This window comes from Bos mutus, chromosome 4, assembly GCF_027580195.1.
Source record: "Bos mutus isolate GX-2022 chromosome 4, NWIPB_WYAK_1.1, whole genome shotgun sequence".
In the NCBI taxonomy this organism is placed as follows: Eukaryota; Metazoa; Chordata; class Mammalia; order Artiodactyla; family Bovidae; genus Bos; species Bos mutus.
Genome location: NC_091620.1, coordinates 86,635,784 through 86,659,478, shown reverse-complemented (window position 1 = coordinate 86,659,478; position 23,695 = coordinate 86,635,784). Strand labels below are relative to the sequence as shown.

Genomic DNA, 23,695 nt, shown 5'->3' with positions numbered 1-23,695 from the left:
AGGTGGCCTGGGTTCCATCCCTGGTCAGGGAACTAGGCCCCACATGCTTCAGCTAAGACCCAGAGCAGACAAATAAATAAATGAATAATATTAAGACATACAGACAAAGAAACAATCCAGAGACCCAGAGAGACAGGATTCCCAACTATTATGAAGATGCCATCTGCCCTGTATACTATTTTTTGTGCTTGACCACAGAAGCTAAATCTCATCAAAATGAAAAAAAAAACAAACAAAAACACTTATTGGCAGAAAGTACCACCTTAGGGAGCTCACTGGTGGGGGCAGAAGTGGACAGAGGTGGCTTTAAGAAACAACTCCAGCTTTCTAACTGACTAAGCAGCTTCTAACAAGCCCAACCTGAGACAGAAATGAGTAAAGGCTGTCAAAGGGTGAGAAAATGAAATTGTCAGGGAGGAGAGAACTATCCCCACGTGACTGAGGCACCTTCTGGCCTCATGTACTTCCTTGTCTAGCTTAGATCCCAGGGCCCATCAGTCAGTCACTTTTTCTTTATTTTTTAACATTTTTATTTATTTATTTGACTGTGCCGAGTCTTAGTTGCAGCATGTGGGATCTAGTTCCCTGAACAGGGATCGAACGCTGGCCCCCTGCACTGGGAACTCGGAGTCTTAGCCACTGGACCACCACGGAAGTCCCCAGGCAGTCACTCAAAGATATGTACCTCTTCTGTACCCCCTTCCTCCAGGTGCTTTCGAGGTCAACCTGAACCCCTGGGAGCCTGCCTTCTGTGACCGTCACACCAGCAGACAGCTGCACTGTGAGTCCCGACCTGCGATCTCAGTGACACTGCCCAGGAACCCACACAGTTCCTCTTGGGTGTTGGGCACCTGTTCCCACCTAAGCTGTTCTCCACTGTCCCTTAATCTATCTTCTCTCTGAAGGAGGGATCCCTCCTCATGCTTCACAGAGAGTTTGAAGCCATCCAAGAGGACATCGGTCATTTTCTTCTGCACTCCAAATTCAGTGCTTCACACATGCTATGTGACACCACAGTTATCCACTCCCTTGCTTTCTGAAGTCTCCCAGAAACGTCCCACATGCTGTAGCATCGCCTTGCTTGAGAGGGTGGGGAACAGATGCAAATGCTCTCCGTCTTCTCGCCACCACTCCAGCTCTCTACTCCCTGTAACAGCCATGCTTCTCTGAATGTTCGATTCACTTGATCGCTCCCCTCCCCCACCCAGTCTCGCCTCACTCTTCAACCCAGTCTGATTTGCCTCCCACCCACCATTCCTCTGAAACTGATCTTGCTAAGGTCTTAACTACCAGTTAGGCTTCTTCTCAGACTACCTTTACATTTAACAGCATTCCTGCCACAGCTCCCAGACCCTACCTCTTCTTTGAGAGTCAGTGAAGAAAAATGATCCCCAGGATTCCCAACAAAATTCTCACAGCCTCTGATCCTGGATCAGTCATGGAACACACAGGCTCTTCTGATATCCTGGCCAGAGAGTTTCATATGTACATATATGTAACTTTTTAACAGTTACCTAGTATTCCGTTGCATGAATGTGTCATAATGTATTCAACTTCTCCTTTGATGATGGGCATTTAGGTTTTTCTAGCAATTTACTAACATAAATAATGCCAGGATGCACTTTCTTGTACCTTGACCACCCACATACACTCTCATACTCAAACTATTCTTTCTTCACCAAACTCATCAAGCTCATAACTGCTGAATTGTGATTTTTGTGTTTTTAAGGAACTTTCCATCACACCACCACCGTGTCACATTGTATGTTCCTGTGACCACTTTGAGGAAGGGAAGAGGGGAGGGGACACCGGGGTCTGCAATATCTAGACTTTGTCTTCATTCTCTTCCGTTCACCAAATATAGTCCAGTTGTAAAAAGACATGAGCTCTATGAAGTTTACCCTAAAATTAGAAGAAAGAAAAGGTTCGATTTTCTATAGAAGCCCCACTTGCCTTCTCATCTCCCTGGGCCACCTGGGAGTGCAGGAGGGGTACCTTTCTCCTAATCTGTTCTTCCTCATAGCCTCTGCTTCCAGCCTGTCAATTCACAAGAACTGTTAAAAACCTTGACATTTCCAATTTCCCTTCTTTTTCCATTGTCTAAGAGCTGCTATGCCCCAAGCCACAGAAAGTTCCTATCACAACCCTCCAGCCTCAAAGAGGTAACATTGCCCCCAGACCAATGCCTGACTTCTTAGCCCTTGTCTTGGTCTTCTGCTGGATGGTCCTGGCCTTCCCCACCCATACTGCCTCTGTCCTGCGAATCCATCACTCTGAAGCTGTAAGTCAGCACCTCTGGCTAATTAAATGCGGCATCTCTCAGAGGAATGTCTGAGAGATGTGTTCTTTCTGCTTCTGATGCCTGATATTTTAAAAATAATGTCATTTATAAAAATAATGTCTTTACAAACCTCTCTGGGCTAACTTCTGTTTGGAAGTCCTAGAACTCGGCTCTAACACCCTCCAGATCTCCAGGTACTGCCTGGTTACACTTTCTGTCCTTCTTTCATTGCTGATAAATAAGCTTTCTCTTCTTTAACTTGCAGAACATTTTTTCCCCATTTTTTTCTCCTGAGCTTCCACATTCTCAGTTCCATGACAACACACCACCAACCCCTTTTCCAGTCTTTAGAACAGAAGTCCTCTTCCTCCTCCTGCCCGCCATGCCCAGCAGGGAGTAAAAACACAGACTGAAACTGTCCCCTCTCCCACCCCTGCTTTTCTCCATCAGCATTCTCAACTCCACAGGAGCGTCCAGGAAAACTCCCAGCCCACTTTGAAATATAGTCTTCCTTCAGGTCACAACATTTGCTGATATTTTATAAATAAAACTTTCTCTTCCTGGTACTTGGTAAACTGAATGAACAAGTTGTTGTTTAGTTGCTAAGTTGTGACTGACTCTTTTGTGACCCCCTGGACTGTAGCCGGCCAGGCTCCTCTGTCCATGGGATTCTCTAGGCAAGAATACTGGAGTAGACTTCCATTTCCTTCTCCAGGGGAATTTCCTGACCCAGGAATCGAACCTGTGTCTCCTACATTGCCAGGTGGATTCTTTACAACTGAGCCACCAAGGAAGCCCGAATGAAATAAAATATACTCATAAAATATAGAGGGAACTTGTAACTGCCAGCATTCAGTAAACAGTCTGCCTGCAGTGCCGGAGACCCTGGTTTGATCCTTGGGTTGGGAAGATCCCCTGGAGGAGGAAATGGCAACCCACTCCAGTATTCTTCCCTGGAGAATTCCATAGATAGGGGAGCCTGGTAGGCTACCATCGTTGGGGTTGCAAAGAGTCAGACACAGCTGAGCGACTAACCCTTTCTCTTCTCACGTTGTTCTAAAGGGTTTACGAATGCTGCACTATTGGCATTAGTAGATACATCTGCTTTAAAGACTCAGTTTTATCACAAGCTTCAAAACAGAGTCAGGAATGGTGTACAAGTTATGGTCCCTACCTCATGATTTTTTTTGGTTTTCCAAAGCCTAATTTTTTTTTTTTCCTAGATCTGGGTACATGAGTGATTCTTTATCCTGTGAAGGTAGCGTTTTATCTCTGCGTGGGTCCCTAATTCCTATTTATTCATGAAATTTAAAAAAAAGGAGCTCAAGAAGAATGTTATTCAACTTGAAACAAAATTTTTACTGAGAAAATAAGGCTTGAAGCAGAAGAAATCCCAGCTGGCCTATTTCCATTATCTAATTAAGAAGGTAAATCAAGGGAGTTACCATGCTTCCTGAGCTACTAGGGAAGCCCTCCAGTGCAGGGAGCATGGGTCTGATGTCTGGTTGGGGAACTAAGATTCCACATACTGCATAATATGGCCAAAAAAAGGGGGGAGGAGTGGATCAGTATATGATTGTTTGCTGATTTGATTAATTTGGAAAGTGAAAGCGAAGTTGCTCAGTTGTGTCTGATTCTTTGAGACCCCATGGACTGTAGCCTACCAGGCTCCTCCATCCATGGAATTTTCCAGGCAAGAGTACTGGAGTGGGTTGCCATTTCCTTCTCCAGGGTATCTTCCTGACCCAGGGATCGAACCCAGGTCTCTCGCATTGCAGGCAGACGCTTTACCTTCTGAGCTACCAGGGAAGCCCCAGATTAATTTGGGGAGTGATCAGTTACATTTATGGTATTCAATGTCTCAGTCTATAATAATGCATGTATGTATATATGGCTCTTTTATTTATTTATTTATTTTATATGGCTCTTTTAAAAGACAGAATCTCTAGTGTCCCCAGTTCTACTGGAACCAACACTTCTATGCTGTCCTATGAGACCCAGGATAGTTTCTCCTTTAGGGGTCCCAGAGTGTGGCATGTCTACCGCTAGAGGTGCCTGAGATGACTTTGGGAGGTATGTGAACACATTTTAAAATTTCAAATGGTTTCCAGTATTTATTTTACAATAGATTACTTTTCTTTAGCTACAGTGGATCATTTTTCTACTGATATTAATATAAAAAAAACATAGTTTGTGAGTCTACAGGTACTATTGCTTAGGATGAGATTAAGGTGTCACTAATAGATACAAAGATAAATATTAAAAGCTACAATAAAAAGCACATGAATATGACAGAAACCAGGAAGGCAGTACAAGGTGACCCAGGTTGAGAAGACCCTGCTGTCTTGTGCTTCCTGAAACACTATGAGTTCAGAAATGTGACACCTGACCCTCATCCATCCTTCTTCTTGCAATATTCCAAACAGCCAAGGTAAGTTAATTTAGTGGCTGGCTCTCTGTGTTCCCCGTTTCCTGCATAGATGGTGCAGCAAAGCAGAATCCACAGACCGAACTAATTGTGCTGCATTTAGGTATCAGAGACGACACCAGGGATTTATATGTTTGGTGGCCATTGATTTCACTTGGGTTTATTTTACTTTTGAGAAAGACGAAGAAGGAGGTAGTAATCTCTTCCCCAGGAGCCCCAAACAGCTGATTCGGGGTCACAGGACTTGCTGGCCTGGAGGCATTTCAATACCACGCTCAGGCCCTCGCAGAGCAAATCCCATGACTCCACGGGACTGCCCACACTCACTGTTGTGCCAGAATGCCCCTGTGAATGATATGCTGGAGTGAGTAGGTCCTGCAAAACACTTCATATTTTATAGGAATTTTATGGGAAAAAGGTGCTCGATTTTGGTGGATTTAGTTTAGTTTAACAATTGTCATTTATTTATTGAAGTAAAACCTTTTCCAGAAAGGATATGAGATGACTTACAAAAATACACATAATAAGATTAAAACTTTATAAACAAGTAAGTGAGGAAACCAAAGCAAAAGGAAAGTGAGAAAGTGAGAGCAGGAAAAAAAAAATGGAGCCAAGAGTGAGATCTGTCACCAAAATGTATTGAGAACAGGCTCTGCAGTTGCTAACGGTGGTGGTGGAGTGGCCTCTTGGCTTCCTCACAGCAAGACAGTGAATCAGTAACGAGTGATGAGCCCATGGTGACCCTGATTTTTTTTCCTAAAAGGAGAACACAAACAAGCAGCTGCTCAGGTCAAGGCTAAGCATACCATGTGCTGAGATCAGCAGAGTTTCTAGTGGACACGTGATGCCTTCCATAAAATCCCCAGTAACGCCCCTAGGATGCACCACAGTGGCTTCACAGGGCCATTTACTACCAGGTTCTTAAGCAGAGGTGGCCAGTTGATTTTTGATAAATATCTGAAGGCAGTTCAGTAGAGATAGGACAGTCTTTGAACAAATGGTGTTAAAACAATTAGATATTTACATGCAAATGATGAACTTTGATCATCATATAAAAACTATCACATCACATCATATAAAAACTAACTCAAATAGATCACATTTTCATTTTAATTTGATAGCTTTATTGAGGCATAATAAATAGTATATTGCTCATACTTACGTGTGCAGTTACATAACTTTGACACACACACACACACACCCCCTAGGAAAAATGGAACAGCTGCTGAGGGAAGGCAGACTATCATCAAAGGTTCAGTTGCAGAGAACGAAGTCCACTCTAACAGAAAAATCCACTCTAGTTTACACAGAAAAACATATTTCAAGGTATTAAAATGACGTATGGGATCGTTACAAGGGCAAACAATATAGGCTCTATACTGAGCTTCTAGGAACAGCTCTCAGTCTCATGACCATAGTTGCCACAGTCAGCAAGCTGCCTCTGACTAAACTAGGAAGCCACCCAAACTTCAGCTGGCCTCAGAGCTGTGCCTCTTCTGCTGGGCTTCTCATTAGTAAATAGATGGCATGTGTCCTGCCTCTCCTCACATCAGTTCCAAATTCAAGTCTTGCATCTGATTGTAGAAACCTAACTGACATCTCGAAATTTAGCTTCAAGAAAGTCTGGGAAATGCAGTTTTTAGCTTTCTAGCTTCTGCAGTATGGGAAGGCACTTTAGAAGGAGCTTGGGATAGACATTGAACAAGCAAATCCACAATATCCATCATGCTGTGAAAGCAGTTGGTTTGAGGGGGAAAATAAGGAGTTCAGTTTTGTACATGATAACTTTAAAGTATCTTTTAGATATACTAGTAGAGATGTATAGTAGGAAGTGGAAGAAAATGCAGCATGAGGTAGTGGTACAAGCACAGATTCTGGATTTGGGTTCAGTCTGGGTCTTGAACCCAGTCTGCTTGGGTTCATATCATACCTCTATCATTTATTGAGCTTCCCTCATGTAAAGAATCCACCTGCAATGCAGGAGACCCTGGTTAGGCTCCTGAGTCGGGAAGATTCTCTGGAGAAGGGATAGGCTCTCACTCCAGTATTCTTGGGCTTCCCTGGTGGCTTAGACGGTAAAGAATTTGCCTGCAACATGGGAGACCTGGGTTCGATCCCTGGCTTGGGAAGATCCCTTGGAGAAGGGAAAGGCTAACCACTCTAGTATTCTTGCCTGAATAATTCCACGGACAAAGGAGCCTGGCAGGCTACAGTCCTTGGGGTCGCAAAGAGTTGGACACAACTGAGCGACTTTTGCTTACTTATATTAGCTGTGTGACATTGGAAAAATTACTTGACCTCCTGTGCCTCAATTTTATCACCTACAAAGTGGGAGTAGTAATAGCATTTGCCTAAGTAAGGTTGTTATGACAGCCTAAATGAGTTAAGGTTTGTAAAGTATTGTTTAAAACAGTACCTGTCACAGAAAGTGTATGTGTTTGCTAAAGTACTAACTACCATTGTTTTAATTAATAATACATTTGGCCCTCCATATCCATGAATTCTGGGAGATAATGAATTTGTGCTGTTTTAAGCCACTAAGTTGGAGTTGTTATACAGCAGCAGATAACTACAGTGGGCTAAGTATGAAGTGATATTAAGGAATTAATAAGTTAGAACTGTTACAATTTGGAGTTACAAAAAACATTCTTTTTACCCTGGGGTGCTACCTGCCTGCCTCTCCCAGGGAGCCTTAGCCCCGTGTTGGGCCCAATGACGCCACCTGGGTGGTCTGTGCTGACCTGGGCAGCCTAGTCTGTTGCCAAACGTACCTGTTCTGTCCAGCCGCAGGTCCTGGTGGCTTCTACCCTTGCCTGCAAACTCTTAGTTTTGTATGTTCCACTAACCCAGGTAGGGGTGATGGGGGCGGGGCAGGTGGAGGGCAGAGGTGTCAGGCTTCAGCTGCCTCTTAGGGCAGAACACTAACCCAGCCGTGGCAGGCTTACAGTGCTGGCCCCAATAAAAGCAATTTCAACCTTGAAAAAAAGTATTCTTTTTAATAACACATTTGGAAATAAGCAGGAAGTATCTGGGATTTATTTTAAAATAATGGTAAAGAAATAAATAGTTCAAAATACATGAAGAAAATACACTGAAATGTTAGCAATCAGTAGATCCAGGTGATGGATGTAGAGCGAGTCTTTCTGCTTTTAGGTATGTCTGATAATTTCCATATTAAAATGTAAATATATATACATATAGATAGGTGTGTATAAAGAAAGAATTCCATCTTAAAGCCCCTTTCCCTCCTCTTCCTCCTGCCTCTCCTGCTCCTCTTCCTTGTTCGTGTTGATGTTCCTAATTGTTCCTTTCATTTGTCTCACAAAGGTATCCCTTTAGGGCCAGCTGTATTTCTGAAAGACGTACCTAGCACAGCATGTTTTTATAATCTCCTCTTAAAAGTTGGATTAAGCCTTCAAAGCCCAGCTCTGTGCATCCTAGACTCCAGTGTGAGCCACCCAGGGGGACCTCCTCTCAGCAGGTCTGGTTGAGCCCTGGGGGGCTGAAATGTCGTTGAATAATGGCCCTTATTCGCTGCCTTTCAGGGGGCCTGGTATGCTCTCCTGGTGCCAACCCCAGCTGTCTTTTTCACCATTCTGAGCTCTCCTCCACCACCTCAGCCGAGCCTTAATTCTTTCTCAGAAACCCAGTTCCTTAGGCAGAAGCCACGTGTTCCGCTCAGGCCCCATCTGACAGCTGTGGCCCCCAGCCTGGCCCCACAGACATTCAGTGTTCCTTTCACAGGCCGTGGCGTGTTCCTGCCAGAAAAGTCCACTTCCTTTACGCGTCTCTTTTTCATGGTGTCGCTCTTTGTGGCCTTGAGTGTCATGCCAATTCCTTGCACACTTGATGAAAGGATTTGGGGGCAGAAAACTTGAATCAATGGGGTCTTTTTATTTCTGAACATCAGTAAACAGCACGAATCAGTTCAATGAGTTCAGACTCAGTTATTTCCATGCTTGCTGCAGTCTCTCTACCCAGCATTAAATCCCACTGAAAATGCCTCTTGTTATCTCCGGCTAATGAAGAATGTCACTCTTTTTTCTTGGTTTGAACACACTCCAAAACATTGGCCTGAAAGATCAGTTTAACACTGGACAGCTCTGAATACAAAAATCTTTAACTTTCCCTTTTCTTCAGCTCACTGACATTATTCTAATCGTTTTCTTTTCTCTTCATTATATTCTGCTCACTGACAGTATTTTCATCTGTTTGGTTATACAAAATGCAATCATTTGTTTTTGAGACTAATGAAGGCATGCCAAGATCCTTTCCACTGATTAAGTTACAAATAATATAATTAGAGATGAAAAGGTTTGTTAACCAATTAATTTGTCATAGTTGTACCTCCATCAAAACCACTCCTCACCTATGTCATTCTCAACATCCAAATTCAGGAATAACACTTCACAGTATATTTAGTGGCACCAGCCAAGAATATGGCTCTCAATATTTTTTATTTAAAAATAAGTGGTGGCATATGAGTTTACTGAGAAATAAAACCACAGAAATAAATATTCCTGAAAGATTTTAAGGCAAAAAAAATCTATATATTGCTCCCTGTAATACTGAATGCCCCCATATTTTGAAAATATTCAACCTTTTATAGTTAAACTAGTAATACCACTCAAGCAGAAATTGAGTGGTACCAATGATATAGCTTTATCAGGTACTTTCAATATCTAGTGAAGACTTCAGCCCTGTAAGAGGGTTCAGTGGCCGAGTCCAGAATCAGACTGCAGATGTCCAACTCTCAGTTCCAGTACTTACTGTGTGACCTTGGGCAAATTACCTCACCTCTCTGTGCCTCAGTGCCTTCATCTGAAAAATCAGAACAATGAGAGTATTCTCTTACCACCTCATCTTGGCAGGTTATTGTGAAGAAAGTAAAACTGTATTGTCCAATATACGGAAAATAATCATTGTCATTGCCATTGTCATCATTCTGGATGGAGGCCAATTAACTCTCTAATCTAGCCTCACAACTCTGCCGAAATGGTCTTCCTACAGCCCTGCTCTCATCCTTTCTCACACTTGCCCACGCTTGACAAAACCTCTGGCATTTTTTCACTCATCAAGTAATCTGCCACTCCCCCTCAGAGGAATTTTCCTTTCTGTGGCAGGATAAGTCTGCAGGCTCTCCCTCAGAAGGCAGGAATGATCAGGAAACCCCAGGTCACAACATGAAACAGATCTGGTGTTTCACGATCCTCATTAACTTAAGCTAGATGAAGAGTTGAGCTAATTTTATTCCTCTGTTTGAAGCACATTCTCATTAGTCTACACAGAAGTCTATTCCCTTGTTTTATATTTTACTTACTCTCCTACTCACTCTCCTCCCTCCCATTCCACTGCCCACCCCCGACCCCAGCGTTCTGGGTTGAAGGTGACTCTCTGTTTCGGGCTTTGTGAAAAGGCTGTGTGACAGTGGTGAATGCACATGTTATATGTGTGTTACATGTCACGTTGCCCCTTCAATCTTCAGGTCCACGCTGCTGTGAGGACTTCTAGGCTTCTCTTCTCCCTACTGCCTGGTATCCTAGAACACCCATCTATACATCTGACTCTCCTAGTCCCCAGGTGGCAGACACAAGTTGCCTCCAGCAAACCAGGTTAAAGAGGGCTTCTCAGAAGATGGTCCTAGGAAGTCATGCTACTACATGAATGAAAGTAAAATTGGATCCCCACCTACCACTACGTCCCAGGTAAACTCTAGATTGATTAAAGACCAGTATCTGAAAGCTGAAACAATGGGATTAATAGAAGTAAGTGTGGGTGAATATCTCAGTGACCTGGGGGAGTAGAGAACTTCTTAAACTAAACCTCAAAAGCATGAAGGTCCTTGAATACTTTTTCCTTACCTTGGTTTTCCAGTCCTCCCCGACTCTTAATCTGCCTTTCTCAATTGCCAAGAGATCATCTTTTGTTTAAAAGTAAAAGTAGTACAATAAAACTTTCAACTCTCCCTTCCTGTGAATAGTCTTTTTTTCAAGGCTTTTCCTTTGTCCAGAACAGGGGTCAGTAACTGTGGGCCCATGAACCAAGTCTGGCCTATCTCACAGTTGGTACAGCATGCTAAACAAGATTTTTAATTTTTAAATGGTTGAGGGGAAAAACAGAAGAAGAATATTTTGTGACACTTGAACAACCTATGAAATGTCAGTGTCCATAAATAAAGTCCTGTTGGAACCCAGTCAAACTTGCCCCTTTCCATCTCATCTACACCTGCTTTTTCACTAGCTGCAGAGCTCAGTAGTTGTGACAGAGACTATACAACTCACAAAGCCTGAAGTATTGACTCTCTGGCTCTTCATCTGCCAACTAGATTGCAGGCCCCTTAAGGATAGAAGTCATATCCAATAGATCTTTTATTTCCCTGATGTCTTAGCACAGAGCCTTGAGGTAACCAGTGCTATTTAACACCTAGTGCTATTTATAACACCGAGGGCTATTTTTGACTTCAAGTAACAGAATATCCTATTGATAGGGTTTTTTATTCTAATGTAACAAGGGAGCCAGAGATAAGACTGGCATCGATTCAACAGCTCAAGCTCTCTTGCCCTGTCCTCTCAGGGTTGCAAGAGAATAGAGACAGCTCCTCAGAGAGTTTCTTCACGTGACCATGTTCAAAGGCAGAAAACTGGCAGCAACGTGGGTAAAGAAATGACCCAGTATACCCTCCTCTTTTAAGAGAAGAAAGTATTCTCTGAGATGCCCCATCCCTGAGACTTGTGCCTTTGGTATTAGCCAGAAGTGGATCGTGTGACCACTTAGGCCAGGGGCTGGACCCCTGCCCCCTTCAGAGCTAGAGCTCTCCACCCAAAACTCAAGTGGCATCAGAAAATGAGGAATAAGTGACAATGACTACTGGCTGCCTAGCAGTTAACTAATGATGAGGCTGATCTTTGAACTTGGAAAGGCAGCCCAGAAATTTGAACTATTTTTGTCTGAGTGGAACCAAGCAGTAGCTTGATTCCAACCCTCCCTACCATTGATAACTCATTTTAAAAGAAAATAACTTTTCTAAGTTGTATCAAATGGTTTTTAAACTGTAGAAGCACTTAAGTTAGCTGAGTCGCTTTTACAAGTTCTGCATGGTCCTTTCTATTGAAATTTAGTGGTCCACAGTCAGGACCCTTCTATAACTGCACAGAGTCACATGGAGTGAGGTCATAAACCGAATGGCATCCCACAGCTTGCCCTCTTCTAATCAGAACTCTTACATGCATAACAGCTGGTCCACCAGGATCACAGGGGTGCTGTTTTGCAATGGTTAAACAGAAGGATAGTAGTGGCTTTCAACCAAAGCATGCTGTTGCATGTAGGAAAGAAGGGCCAGGATGTGAACACACAGGTTCCAAGGAGACACAAAGGCGGTGCTCAGCATGTGATCCAGGCCCCCGGAGTCAGAACCGCTGGCTCTGGGAGCGTGCCCCAACAGGTGGCCCCTTTGATTCTCCAGCCTCACAGGTTTCACGTTCTGTTTATGAACCTCTGCACACTCAATTGAGCGAATGAAGGCACACTCAAACGAGGACAAGCAATAACAAGCAAAGTAATATAACTTTTAAACCTGGAAATCTCGAAATGCCAACTCTGTAAAGAGAATGTTATGATGTGGTGGGTTTTATATATTAAAAAAAAATTTTTTTTGGCTGCTCTGCTTGCTGCATATCAATGTTTCCAACTTTTTTTCCAGTCTGACTTTGTGGGATCTGTCCCCCTACTCTTGTCCCATCCTCTTCCAACAGTCACACCTGCCTGTAAGACCCAGTCATGAACATAAATGAGCCAATTTACTCAGTCGTCCCCCACAGAAACTTGGGGGGGCTGGGGGCAGTGGTGAGAAATTACAAATTTGTACATAGCAAAAAACCACTGTTTCACAAAGGCAACTTCCTTGGCCAGTTCAACGCATAGCCTTGACTCTGTAGATAAATGTTTCCAATGTCAGAAATTGGCCAAAAGAAAAACAGCAAAACATATTTAAAAATTTCAACTCTAAAGCACTGAATCCTGCCACGAACCACAGTCTATCCAAACTTCTCCAAGAAATTCAAATATGGCTATGGAGTTGCTTTCTCTGCTTCAAGTCAAACATTACACTTTTTATGACCTGTTATTATTGGCCCCCAACACACATACACACATTCATATTGGCCCCCAACACACATACACACACTCAAAAACTGTAATAGAAGTTTTGCTCTGGTAAGTGAATGAAAAGAAAGGGGATTCTTCAGAGTTGATGTCAGCTTCCAGGTGTATCCCTTACCCTGGGTCCCTGGGAAAAGCAGGGGATGAGGCCCATGGTGCTGGGACCTAAAGCTGAGTCTGCTCATAGATGTCAGCTCAGGAGCAGAGCGTGCAGCTTGGCACACTCTTCACTGAACTGGGTTTCTTTTGCATTTCTGTGTTTAGTTCAAGGTATTGAGCAAAACCTTTGTATCATTTTCAGTCATTTCATGTAAAGGATTAGTGAATATATACCATTTAGCTCTAAAGCTACATAAGCTTTAGAATTGACATTATTAATAAAAGAAAGGTAAGTAAATGTGCGAGAAAGTTATTGTCCAAACCCACTGAACTAAGAAAATGCTGAAGGTAAAGAGAGCAAGTTGGTCAGATGGTACAGCACCCAGTTCTATAACGCTGTGATCTGTGTTTGGAAGGAAATTCTGAACAGAAGATGCATGATAAGTCATGTCATAGTTTTACATTATTCTCTGCCCTTTCCTGATGCTAATTCACACACCACTGAATTTGATAATTCAGTGTCCCTGTTGTCCCAGGAAAGATGGATATGAGTGAACCACACCTAATGAAGTCAACCCTTCATCTGTCTGATTTCTTTGTAGAGACCATCACCAAAAGAGAGAGAGAGCAAGTTGGAATGTAGCCTCCTTATAAGAACTGATTTGTTCTTACAAGAGAAAGTGCGTGAGATGAGGTTTGTTTCATTCCATTTATGTAAATGTCTTCAATGGAACCACATTCTAAACATTTTCAGAATTTTCCCATATATACTTAAATCAGAAGCTTGCCACTTTTTATGTGAAGGAAGCTTCAGTTTGTTTTATAAATTTCATGTGAGAACTGGTAATAGCCCTCTTTTACTGGCATAAAGTCTCCAAACCTAAATCAACAAGAGTGGTCCAGAGCCTGCTCTGTGCCTTGTCCTTTGCTAAGTGTTTGTACACTTACTTTTCAGTAATAGCCTTTTCAATTTAATGAATAGAAAGTTCAAAAGTTATTGGAAGATGTGATACAATAAAAAGGAAGTAATGTTACTTACACATTACTCACAATGTAGAGTACTTAACGGAGTATGGCAAGGCTGTATATTGTCACTCTGTTTATTTCACTTATATGCAAAATACTGGGCTGGATTAATCACAAGCTGGAATCTAGATTGCCAGGAGAAATATCAACAACCTCAGATATGCAGATGATACCACTCTTGTGTTGAAAAGCAAAGAGGAACTAAAGAGCCTCTTTAGGCTCTAAAGGCTCTTTATCCTCTTTATGAGGATAAAAGAGGCGAGTGAAAAAGCTGGCTTAAAACTCAACATTCAAAAAACTAAGATCATGGCATCCAGTCCCATCACTTCATGGCAAGTAAAAGGGGAAAAAGTGGAAGCAGTGACAGATTTCCTTTTCTTGGGCTCCAAAATCACTGCAGATGGTGATTGTAGCCATGAAATTAGAAGACGCTTGCTCCTTGAAAGGAAGGAGCAAACCTAGACAGCATATTAAGAAGCAAAGACATCACTTTGCCAACAAAGGTCTGTGTAGTCAAAACTATGGTCTTTCTGGTAGTCACGTACGGATGTGAGAGTTGGACCATGATGAAGACTGAGCGCTGAAGAACTGATGCTTTTGAACTGTGCTGGAGATTACTCTTGAGAGTCCTTTGACAGCAAGGAGATCAAACCCGTCAATCCTATGGGATTGGCCACCTGATGCAAAGAACTGACTCACTGGAAAAACCCTGATGCTGGGGAAGATTGAAAGCAAAACGAGAAGAGGGTGGCAGAAGATGAGAAGGTTGGATGGCATCACCAATTCAATGGACATGAACTTGGGTGACCTCTGGGAGATGGTGAGGGATAGGGAGGCCTGGTGTGCTACAGTCCAAGGGGTCAGAAAGAGTTAGACATGACTGAATGACTGGACAACAACAACAACTCAAAATGCAGAGCCTGAATCTAAGCAGGAGGAAGCATGAGATAACTCCCAAAATGAGGGGCATTCTATAGAACACTGGCCAATATTCAAAAATATTAATGTCTTGAAAGATAAAATACTAAAGAGGCACAAGAACTAAACACAATGCAGCCATGATCTTGGACTGTATCCAAAGTCAGGAGGAGGGGGCAGGGGTTGCTGTTGGGATAGGAAGAAAAATTTGAAAATAAACTAGGGATTAGATAGTAGTAGTACACTGATGTTAAACTTCCTGATTTTAACAACTGCATTGTACTTATGTTAACAGAATGCCTTATCCTTAGGAAGTATCAGTTGAAGAAAATAAGAATGAAGGAGCGTGGTGTCTGCAAGTTTGGTTCATAGAAAACAATAGGTATGTATGTATATATACAGAAATAGATGTAAACTAGATAGTGTGCAAAGTTGGCAAAATGTGAAAAATGGTAAATCTGGATAAAGATTATACAGGAGTTCTCATACTGTTCTTGTAACTCTCCTATATGTTTGAATTATTTCAAAATAACCTTGAAGTTGAGAAGGTTATGGGAACATACCTTACACTTCTGAAATCAGGTGCCTTGAGAGAGTTCCCTGAACTTCACCTTTACCTTTAGCAAGGCACTGATGACTAAGTTGAGATGAAAAAGTTTCACAACCAAGTTTTGCAAGACTTATTTCCACTTTGAAAAACAATGATGGAGATGTGCAGTCGGGTGTGGGGAGTGGTCATTAAATCAATTATGTGTAATGGGAACTCGACCTCTGTTTCCTCTTCTTTATCTCCATTCCTGGGAAATCAGAGAAAAACATATCAGATGTGCATTAAAACATCCTCCCTATTACACTCCCTTTCCATCAAAATCAGGCTCCGCCCTCTGCCCTGGCTACAGGGTTAGCACATCGCCCTCACAGCTTGCAGACCTCAGCTGCCATCGGGCCATGACCCCCACCCGCAACTTGGTCTGCCTGGAGCAGCATAAGCCCCAGGTCACTCTGCCCCGCCACCATGGAAGCTCTTCCTGTCCCTCTGAAGCTGCTCTGGGTGACACAGCAGCCACTGGCACGTGTGGCCAGTGGGCACTTGCAATGTGCCGGTCTAAACTGACACATGCTGTGAGTATAAAATACACACTGGACTTCAAAGACTTCACGTGAAAAAATACATGCCAATCATATATACAATGTCTCAGTAATAGTTTTACACGTTGATTACATGCTTGAGTGATGTTTTAGAGAGATTGAGTCAAATGAAGCATAGCATTAAAAGAATTTCAGTTGTTTCACTTTATGTTTTTTAACGTGGCTGCCAGGAAAATTTAACGTTACATTCTTGACTCATGTTTGTCCCGGTCAGTGCTACCCAGATGGAACTGAGCAGCCCCTTTCTTCATGTCCTTCCTGTGCACCTCGACACATTTCTGCTGTAGCATCTGCACGTGCTCCTTCACCTGGCTGCTGCCTCCAGCAGGACTGCAAGCCCCCAGAATGGTGCCCTTTTATCCTTGGTTTGTCACTTTGTGCCTGGAACACCTCACAAAGGGTGTTAATCATTTATGTTCATTTATTCTTTTTGTAATCGGAGTGAAAGTCTCATAATATTAACCATTCTAAAGTGAACAATTTACTTCTAGGACATTCACAATGTTGTGCAACCACCATCTCGATCTAGTTCCCAGACTTTTTTTCCACCAAAATATAACCCATACTCATTAAGCAGTTACTCCCCATTCTTACCTCCCTATACCCCTGGCAATCATCTGTGTTCTTTCTATGTGTTTGCCTATTCTGGGTATTTCATCTAATAGAATCATACAATATGTGATCGTTTTGTCTGGTTTATTTCACAGCATATTGTTTTCCAGGTTTATCCACATTATAGCATGCATCTGTACTTCATTCCTTTTTTTTTTTTTTCGTCTCACCTTGTGACTGGCAGGATCTTAGTTTCCTGACCAGAGATCAAGTTTGTGCTCCCTGCATTGGGAGTGCAGAGTCTTAGCCCTGGACTGCCATGGAAATCCCCATTCCTTTTTTTTTTTTTTAAATGTTCCTCCTTCTATTCATATTTTTCTCTCCCACCTCCCTGTGCCTCCTCTATGCTTATCCAACGTAATTCATCACTCAAGAACTAAATCAAGTCATACTTTTTTCATAAAGATTTCTACATCCTTCATCTTCCCTGAACCCCTTTAGTTCTATCTACATTACTTAATGTAAATGCCACACACAAGTGATGTGTAGGATTGGTTTTTAAATAATCCAGCAGGTATCAGGGTGGAGAGAGGGATGAATGAGACCAGGTTGGCCATATATTGATGATCACTGGAGCAAGGGATGGGTACATGGAGGCTGATAATGTCTTTCTCTCTATATTGTGTATGTTTGAAAGTTTCCAGAATAAAAATTTTCAAATGGTGTTTCATACTATTACCTGTTCTATGAGTCTTATCCTCCTCATGAGATCTTCTGCTCCTTTGTGGTCAGAGATTGTCATTCATGCCTTGGTTGATGATGGATGCCATAGAAAAGCAGACCTCCACTGGTGCTTGCCGAAATGAATTTTGTCTGAGGTGTTAAAAAGTTTAATTGAGAAAAAGCCGAATTCTGACATGAGAATATAGATCTAAGAGGCTATTCCAACTTCCGTTTCCTGGCCTTTCTTCTACAGTTAAAATCCCTTTTGATTTTTGCTCTAACTTCTTTCTTGGGCTTATAATGGATTTCCAGTGAACGAGCACAATGCACTTGCTCCAGTGTTCTGAGACATTTCTGGATAATCCATAATAATCAAAAACCTGGAAGCCAGGTTTCCATTCAGATTTATGTTTTGTCCCCTGTTTCCCTCTGCATAGAGCCCGTTCTAGTTCTCCCTTCTGTCCCAGAGATCTACCAGCACCAAAGGTGGGGAAGAAAGGTGCCCATCCATCATTGCTTCCACATCCACACGTTAAACTGTCATGTCTTACTCTCCTTCTACACTAATAATTCGGAGAAAGTACTTTGATAACAGAACTAAGACTCAGTATGATAACCCACAGTTTTCTACACCTACCACTCTTTGTAATTTCAAATGGGCAACTCTGTAAGAAGAGCCGTGTCAACAAATGTTTGTAGCCAGCGCCCCAGGAAGAAACTGCTTTATCGGAATCTAGTGTCTAGTTCCTTCAGATAGAAAAAACAGGCTGAAAATACAACAGCCATTGCAGCTTTATGATGGCAGAGGTGGCCAGAGAATGATGCACTGACCTTTTCTCCCCTTTCCCTGAAAAGTGAGGGAAAATATTTTTGTGGAAGAGTAATTTCAAAGCTTAGCAAACCTAGAAACAAGGGGGTTTAATTACTTATTCATGCAGGGAGCACCCGGACAGGAGAGGCCAAGGAACTGGACACGAAACAGAAGCCTGTGACTCATTTGTTAATGCTTAAATCTGAAAACTGTGACTCTGATTATGCAAGCATGCATGCTCAGTCGATTCAGTTGTGTCCGACTCTTTGTGACCTTGTGGACCGTAGCTGGCCAGGCTCCTCGGTCGATGAGATTTTCTCGGCAAGAATACTGGAGTGGGGTTCCATACCCTCCTCCAAGGGATCTTCTCAACCCAGGGATAGAACCCATGTCTCCTACATCACCTGTATTGCAGGTGTATTTTGTACTGCTGAGCCACTGGGGAAGTCCATGACTCTGATTATAAAACACGTTAAAAAGCCCACATTAGGACAAAGTAGTCACATGAGCTTTCTCTCCCTCTGAACAGATTCCTTTATCTTCAGTTTATTCTTGCCTTTGTGCTCTGCCAAATAACAAAGACTTTGTTTCAACAAGTCTCCTAATATTTGAGAGTTACTTCCCATCACTGTTCTTATCACATGCTCTTCTTATGAATAGAATTTTTGCTAAATCACGTGCTGGATAACTGTGATAGGCAGAATAATGCCCACTCACCCCTCTACCCAAGATATCCACAGAGCTTCCCTGGTAGCTCAGTGGTAAAGAATCTGCCTGCCAATGCAGGAGATGCGGGTTCAATCCCTGGGTCAGGAAGATCACCTGGAGAAGGAAATGACAACCCACTCCAGTACTCTTGCCTGGAAAATTTCATGGACAGAGGAGCCTGGCAGGCTGCAGCCCATGGGGGTCACAAAAGAGTCAGACATGGGACTTAGAGACTAAACAAGAACAAATGATACCCATACCCTAATCTGGGAATCTGTTAAGTTGTTCTGTGGCAAGAGAGAATTAAAGGCAGCAGATGGAATTAAGGCTGCTGATTGCTTCAAGTCAACTGACTTTAAGACAAAGAAAGTAATCTGGATTATCCAGGGGATCCCAATGTAATTACAAGTGAGAGAGGGAGGAAGGAGAATCAGTGTTGGAGTGACTGGGTGTGAGAAAGACTTGCCCAACCATGGCTGGCTTTGAAGATGAAAGTGGACCAGAGCCACCAGATACAGGGAGGCCTCTAGAAGCTGGAAAAGGCAAGGAAACAGAGCTTCCCTGCTGCTGTTTGGACCTAGTGAGACCCATTTCAGACTGCTGACCTCCAGAACATAAGGTAATAAATTTGCGTAGTTTCAAGCTTCCGAGTTTCTGTGGGTTTTGCAAACAGAGGCAATAGGGAACTAATCCAACCTCTAGCTGTTTATGAGAGCTGGGGAGAAAGGGGCTTTCTTTTTCATTTTCTTGCTCAAAAACACTAGTTTGAACTAAAAATTCCTAAAATCAAAGGGAACTCCCCTACTGCCTGCTGTGACTGATGCCTGGGTGTGGTTGCTGCCCGCCACTCCCAACGGCCCCCTTTGGGTGACTGCCCCATCATCCCCACTCAGGGGCTGCTCCTCAGGTCAGGACTGCGGGCCACCCGAGGGGTGTCAGGCCAGGCTGCTGAGAGGGCATTTTGGATGTGCTCGAAAGTTGACTATTACTTTTCTCTACAGCCTTACCTGAAGGATAATCATGTCAGTAATACCGAGTAATTGAGATGCTGCCCTCTTTGAAATAACTATTTCAAATCTTTTCCACAGTTTAATTTTATTTTTCAAGGAAAAAAAAAAAAAAAACAGGCTTGAAGATACTTCTTATCCAAAAACGTCCAGTATCTGAGTCCTACAAAGTAAACTATACACTTTCACCTGTTGATGATCAAGGCACTGACCATCCACTGTGTAGTGCTTTGAAATTAAGCACTTCTGTGCCTTGGCCTCCGTCCCGCTGCCTGTCTGTTGCCCTGGTTGTTGCCATTGCTGTTGATAGGATAGGGAAGGAGGGAAGACGTAAAAGAGGACTTGATCGCTGTGTCTGTCACCCTAAATGAGATTTGGTTACAGAACAGTCGGACAGTGTTCTTAGAGACAGTAAGAGCTAATCTGACCAAAAATAGAAGCCAGAACTAATTGTAAGCAACAGAAGGAAATCATACTTTTCAAAAATCAATAGTAAGTTTCCCCTAAACTGAAAAGCTTTTTATAATTATAAAAGTCACTCATGTTTTCTGTAAAAAGCAAACAGAACTATGTAGATTATTCACATTACTTTAAACTAACAGCCATTTCCATCATTCACTTATTCATCAGTATTTGAAATCGGTTTTCTTTCAGTTGTGCATATGTTCCCTTCCCTGTTTTTCCACTTCACAGTTGGTTCAGAGGCTGTAAAATCAGCTCTGAAGAGCTGTGTGTGGCCTAAGGGTAGGGAGTTTCACAGACTATTTTTTTTTTTTTTTAGTGGTTTATTTTTTGGCCGTGGTGGGTCTTCATTGCTGCATGTGGACTTTCTCTAGTTGCAGCAAGCAAGGGCTACTCTTCATTGTCATATGTGGGCTTCTCATTGCAGTGGCTCCTCCTGTTGCAGAACAAGCTCTAGGGTGCATGGGCTTCAGTAGTTGTGATTTGTGGGCACAGGAGCTGCGGCTTGTGGACTCTGGAGTGCAGGCTCAGTAGCTGTGGCATATAGGCTTCGTTGCTCCGAGGCAGCACGTGGGGTCTTCCCAGACCGGGGATTGAACCGGTGTCTCTTGCACTGTAAGGTGGATTCTTAACCGCTGGACCACCAGGGAATCCCACAGGCTATGTATTTCTATGCCGCACTAGCACAACTGAAACAGAAATCACTATCCCAGGGTTTCCCCTCACCCCTGGTCAGGGCTTCTGTGTGTTCTGAAAACGGTTATGTGGATGTGACTGAGAGAATGATCACGTACAGGACAGTCATGTTGCCACATTTTCTGCACATTCTGTAGCCAGAAATGATTTGATAACAGTAATGTTCTAGGCAAGCTTATTTTTACATTTCATGTGTACTTTCTGTAACATGAAATAAATATGCTGTATGTGGCATGCAGTTTGCCCTGAGTGATACATAAATAAATGCTTTGATAGCAGTTATCAAAAATTATGCAGTTTGTTCCAAAAGTTAAATGGAATTGCACAGATACACTAAATGCACTTTCTTGAGTAAATTTCTCGACTACCGGAGGCTGTGCAGCTGTTTCAGTTACCTTTTGGCACAGCATATGTTTATATATGTCATCCACAATTTCAAGTGATGAAAAGATTGCTCCCCATCTTAGTTTCCTCTCGGGGGAAGGGGATGTACAAGCACTAGCTAGCACTGGGCAGAGCTGCTAATCTAAATTACAGCAAAAGAAATATAATTGTGACTTTCAACATGATCTGAGTAAGTGAATCAGCAAAGGAACTGAAAAAAGTTGATAACCAATGAGGTTAGAGACTTTACTTGGGGAAAGATATCAAAACAGGCCCTATAGCAAAGTCCCTTTAACTAGAATATAGAATAACAACACTGAAATGGTGCGCATCTAAAAAGTGAATAAATAGATGCCAAGGGTGAGTGAGTCAGAAGCACATGAGTAGAAGTGGTTGAACTCCAGAGACCAGATCAAGCAATGCTGCTTAATACCATCACATGATCCACCCCGAGGCTCAGTATTTAATTAAAATGAAGAGTGGAGCACAGCAAAAACCAGAAGAACACTGTTGTTCTTAGTGGGTGAAGCCAGAGGAGTTACAAGTTAAACCTTGATTGCCTAGGTCTGTGAGAATTCAGCATGGAATGTCTCTACTGTTTCCTGGGATTTCTGCTTCTGGCTGCAGGATTGCCACTGGATGCTGCCAAACGTGAGTAACTCTCAGTTTCTGTCTTTAACCCATTCTCTGGCTATTGGCTGAAGTGATGGGTTTGTCTGAGTCTGCAGCTGGCCTTCAGGAAGCATTCGTGCTCACTTGTTTTCTCTGGAAATGGTTGCGGATGTTGAGAGCACGGCAAAATGCATTCAGTTCCATTCTTTGCTCCAGGGTCTTAGGAAGCGAAAGACGCAGGGCCCCTCTGTTGTGGAGGTTTCTTCTATCAAAATTGCTACCTGCTCTCTTAAAGACATTGGGAGGGTGGGGGCACGAAGGGCACAGTCTCTGGCTTGAGATCACAGAAACACTACCCACTAAAGTTTGTCTGGTTTTCATCCACCGGGATAGGGCCACAGAGGAACTGAAGCCCAAGTCTGGAAACAAGCTTTCTAATAATTCCAATCCAGAAGCTGTTCCCAGTTCTGCTGAGGGAATTCCCTGGCAGGCCAGTGGTTAGGACTCTGTGCTTTCACTGCCAAGGGCCTGGGTTCAGTCCCTGGTCAGGCAACTAAGATCCCACAAGCTGCTCAGCAAAAAAAAAAGAAAGAAAATCCTGCTGATTTTTCACAGACCTGCAGAGTTTGCTGCCATTGTAGTGAGGTTACTGAGAAAAGAGCTGAAGCCCTGGGTCTCTTTTCTAGTTAGAGGCTGGGGACTTCTTGACAAAGGTGATGCCCAGACCAATGAGGAGCTGGTTTAAAAATAGGAGTTTGTGACTGGAATGGAAGCCAGAGTTGTGAACCACCAAGCTCACAGGCGGCCCACTTGTCCAGTCCAGGGGATGTGTGGCCCCAGCAGCCCCCGTCCTCCAGGCAGAGGTAGTGTGGAGTGGGAGAAGGGAGTGAGTTAGATATCACCCAGAAGGTCCACTCTGCTTCACTTTAGTAGAGTAATGACCTTTGCAGGGTGAAAGTCCTGATTTTGCCAGATAACTCCACGAGGGGGCAATAGCCGGGGGAGGGGCAGAGGGAGGTAGGTGCTGAGAAGGGGTCCAGCATGTGTTCAGTTCAGTTCGGTTTAGTTGCTCAGTCGTGTCCAACTCTTTGCGACCCCATGAACTGCAGCACGCCAGGCTTCCCTGTCCATCACCAAGTACCAGAGCCTGCTTAAACTCCTGTCTATTGAGTTGGTGATGCCATCCAACCATCTTATCCTCTGTCATCCCCTTCTCCTCCCACCTTCAATCTTTCCCAGCATCAGGGTCTTTTCCAATGAGTCAGTTCTTTGCATTAGGTGGCCAAAGTATTGGAGTTTCAGCTTTAGCATCAGTCCTTCCCATGAATATTCAGGACTGATTTTCTTTAGGATGGACTGGTTAGATCTCCTTGCAGTCCAAGGGACTCTCAAGAGTCTTCTCCAACACCACAGTATAAAAGCATCAATTCTTCAGTGCTCAGCTTTCTTTATAGTCCAACTCTCATATCCATACATGACTACTGGAAAAACCGTAACTTTGACTAGATGGACTTTTGTTGGCAAAGTAATGTCTCTGCTTTTGAATATGCTGTCTAGGTTGGTTATAACTTTTCTTCCAAGGAGTAAGCGTCTTTTAATTTCATGGCTGCATTCACCATCTGCAGTGATTTTGAAGCCCCCAAAATAAAGTCTGCCACTGTTTCCATTGTTTCCCCATCTAT

The 23,695-nt window shown here is 43.1% G+C and overlaps 1 protein-coding gene and 1 long non-coding RNA gene across 7 annotated transcripts in view; both read left to right on the top strand.

The window, feature by feature from the left end:
* Positions 1-4,362: 4,362 nt before the first annotated feature.
* LOC138987641 (uncharacterized) lies at positions 4,363-17,329 on the top strand. The gene is made up of 4 exons (XR_011464029.1): positions 4,363-10,414; positions 13,568-13,659; positions 15,205-15,291; positions 16,273-17,329. It is a non-coding gene; the product is annotated as an uncharacterized lncRNA (long non-coding RNA).
* A 4,517-nt stretch (positions 17,330-21,846) lies between these two features.
* GPNMB (glycoprotein nmb) overlaps positions 21,847-23,695 on the top strand; it is a 39,045-nt gene continuing 37,196 nt past the window's right edge. For 4 of the 6 annotated variants that reach the window (XM_070369735.1, XM_070369734.1, XM_070369733.1 and 1 more), the window contains exon 1: positions 21,847-22,052. In XM_070369735.1, coding sequence (XP_070225836.1) covers positions 21,983-22,052 — 70 coding nt within the window. In that variant the 5' untranslated portion in view covers positions 21,847-21,982. The remainder of the gene's footprint in view (positions 22,053-23,695) is intronic. The other 2 variants (XM_070369737.1, XM_005901255.3) reach the window with 2 other exon arrangements.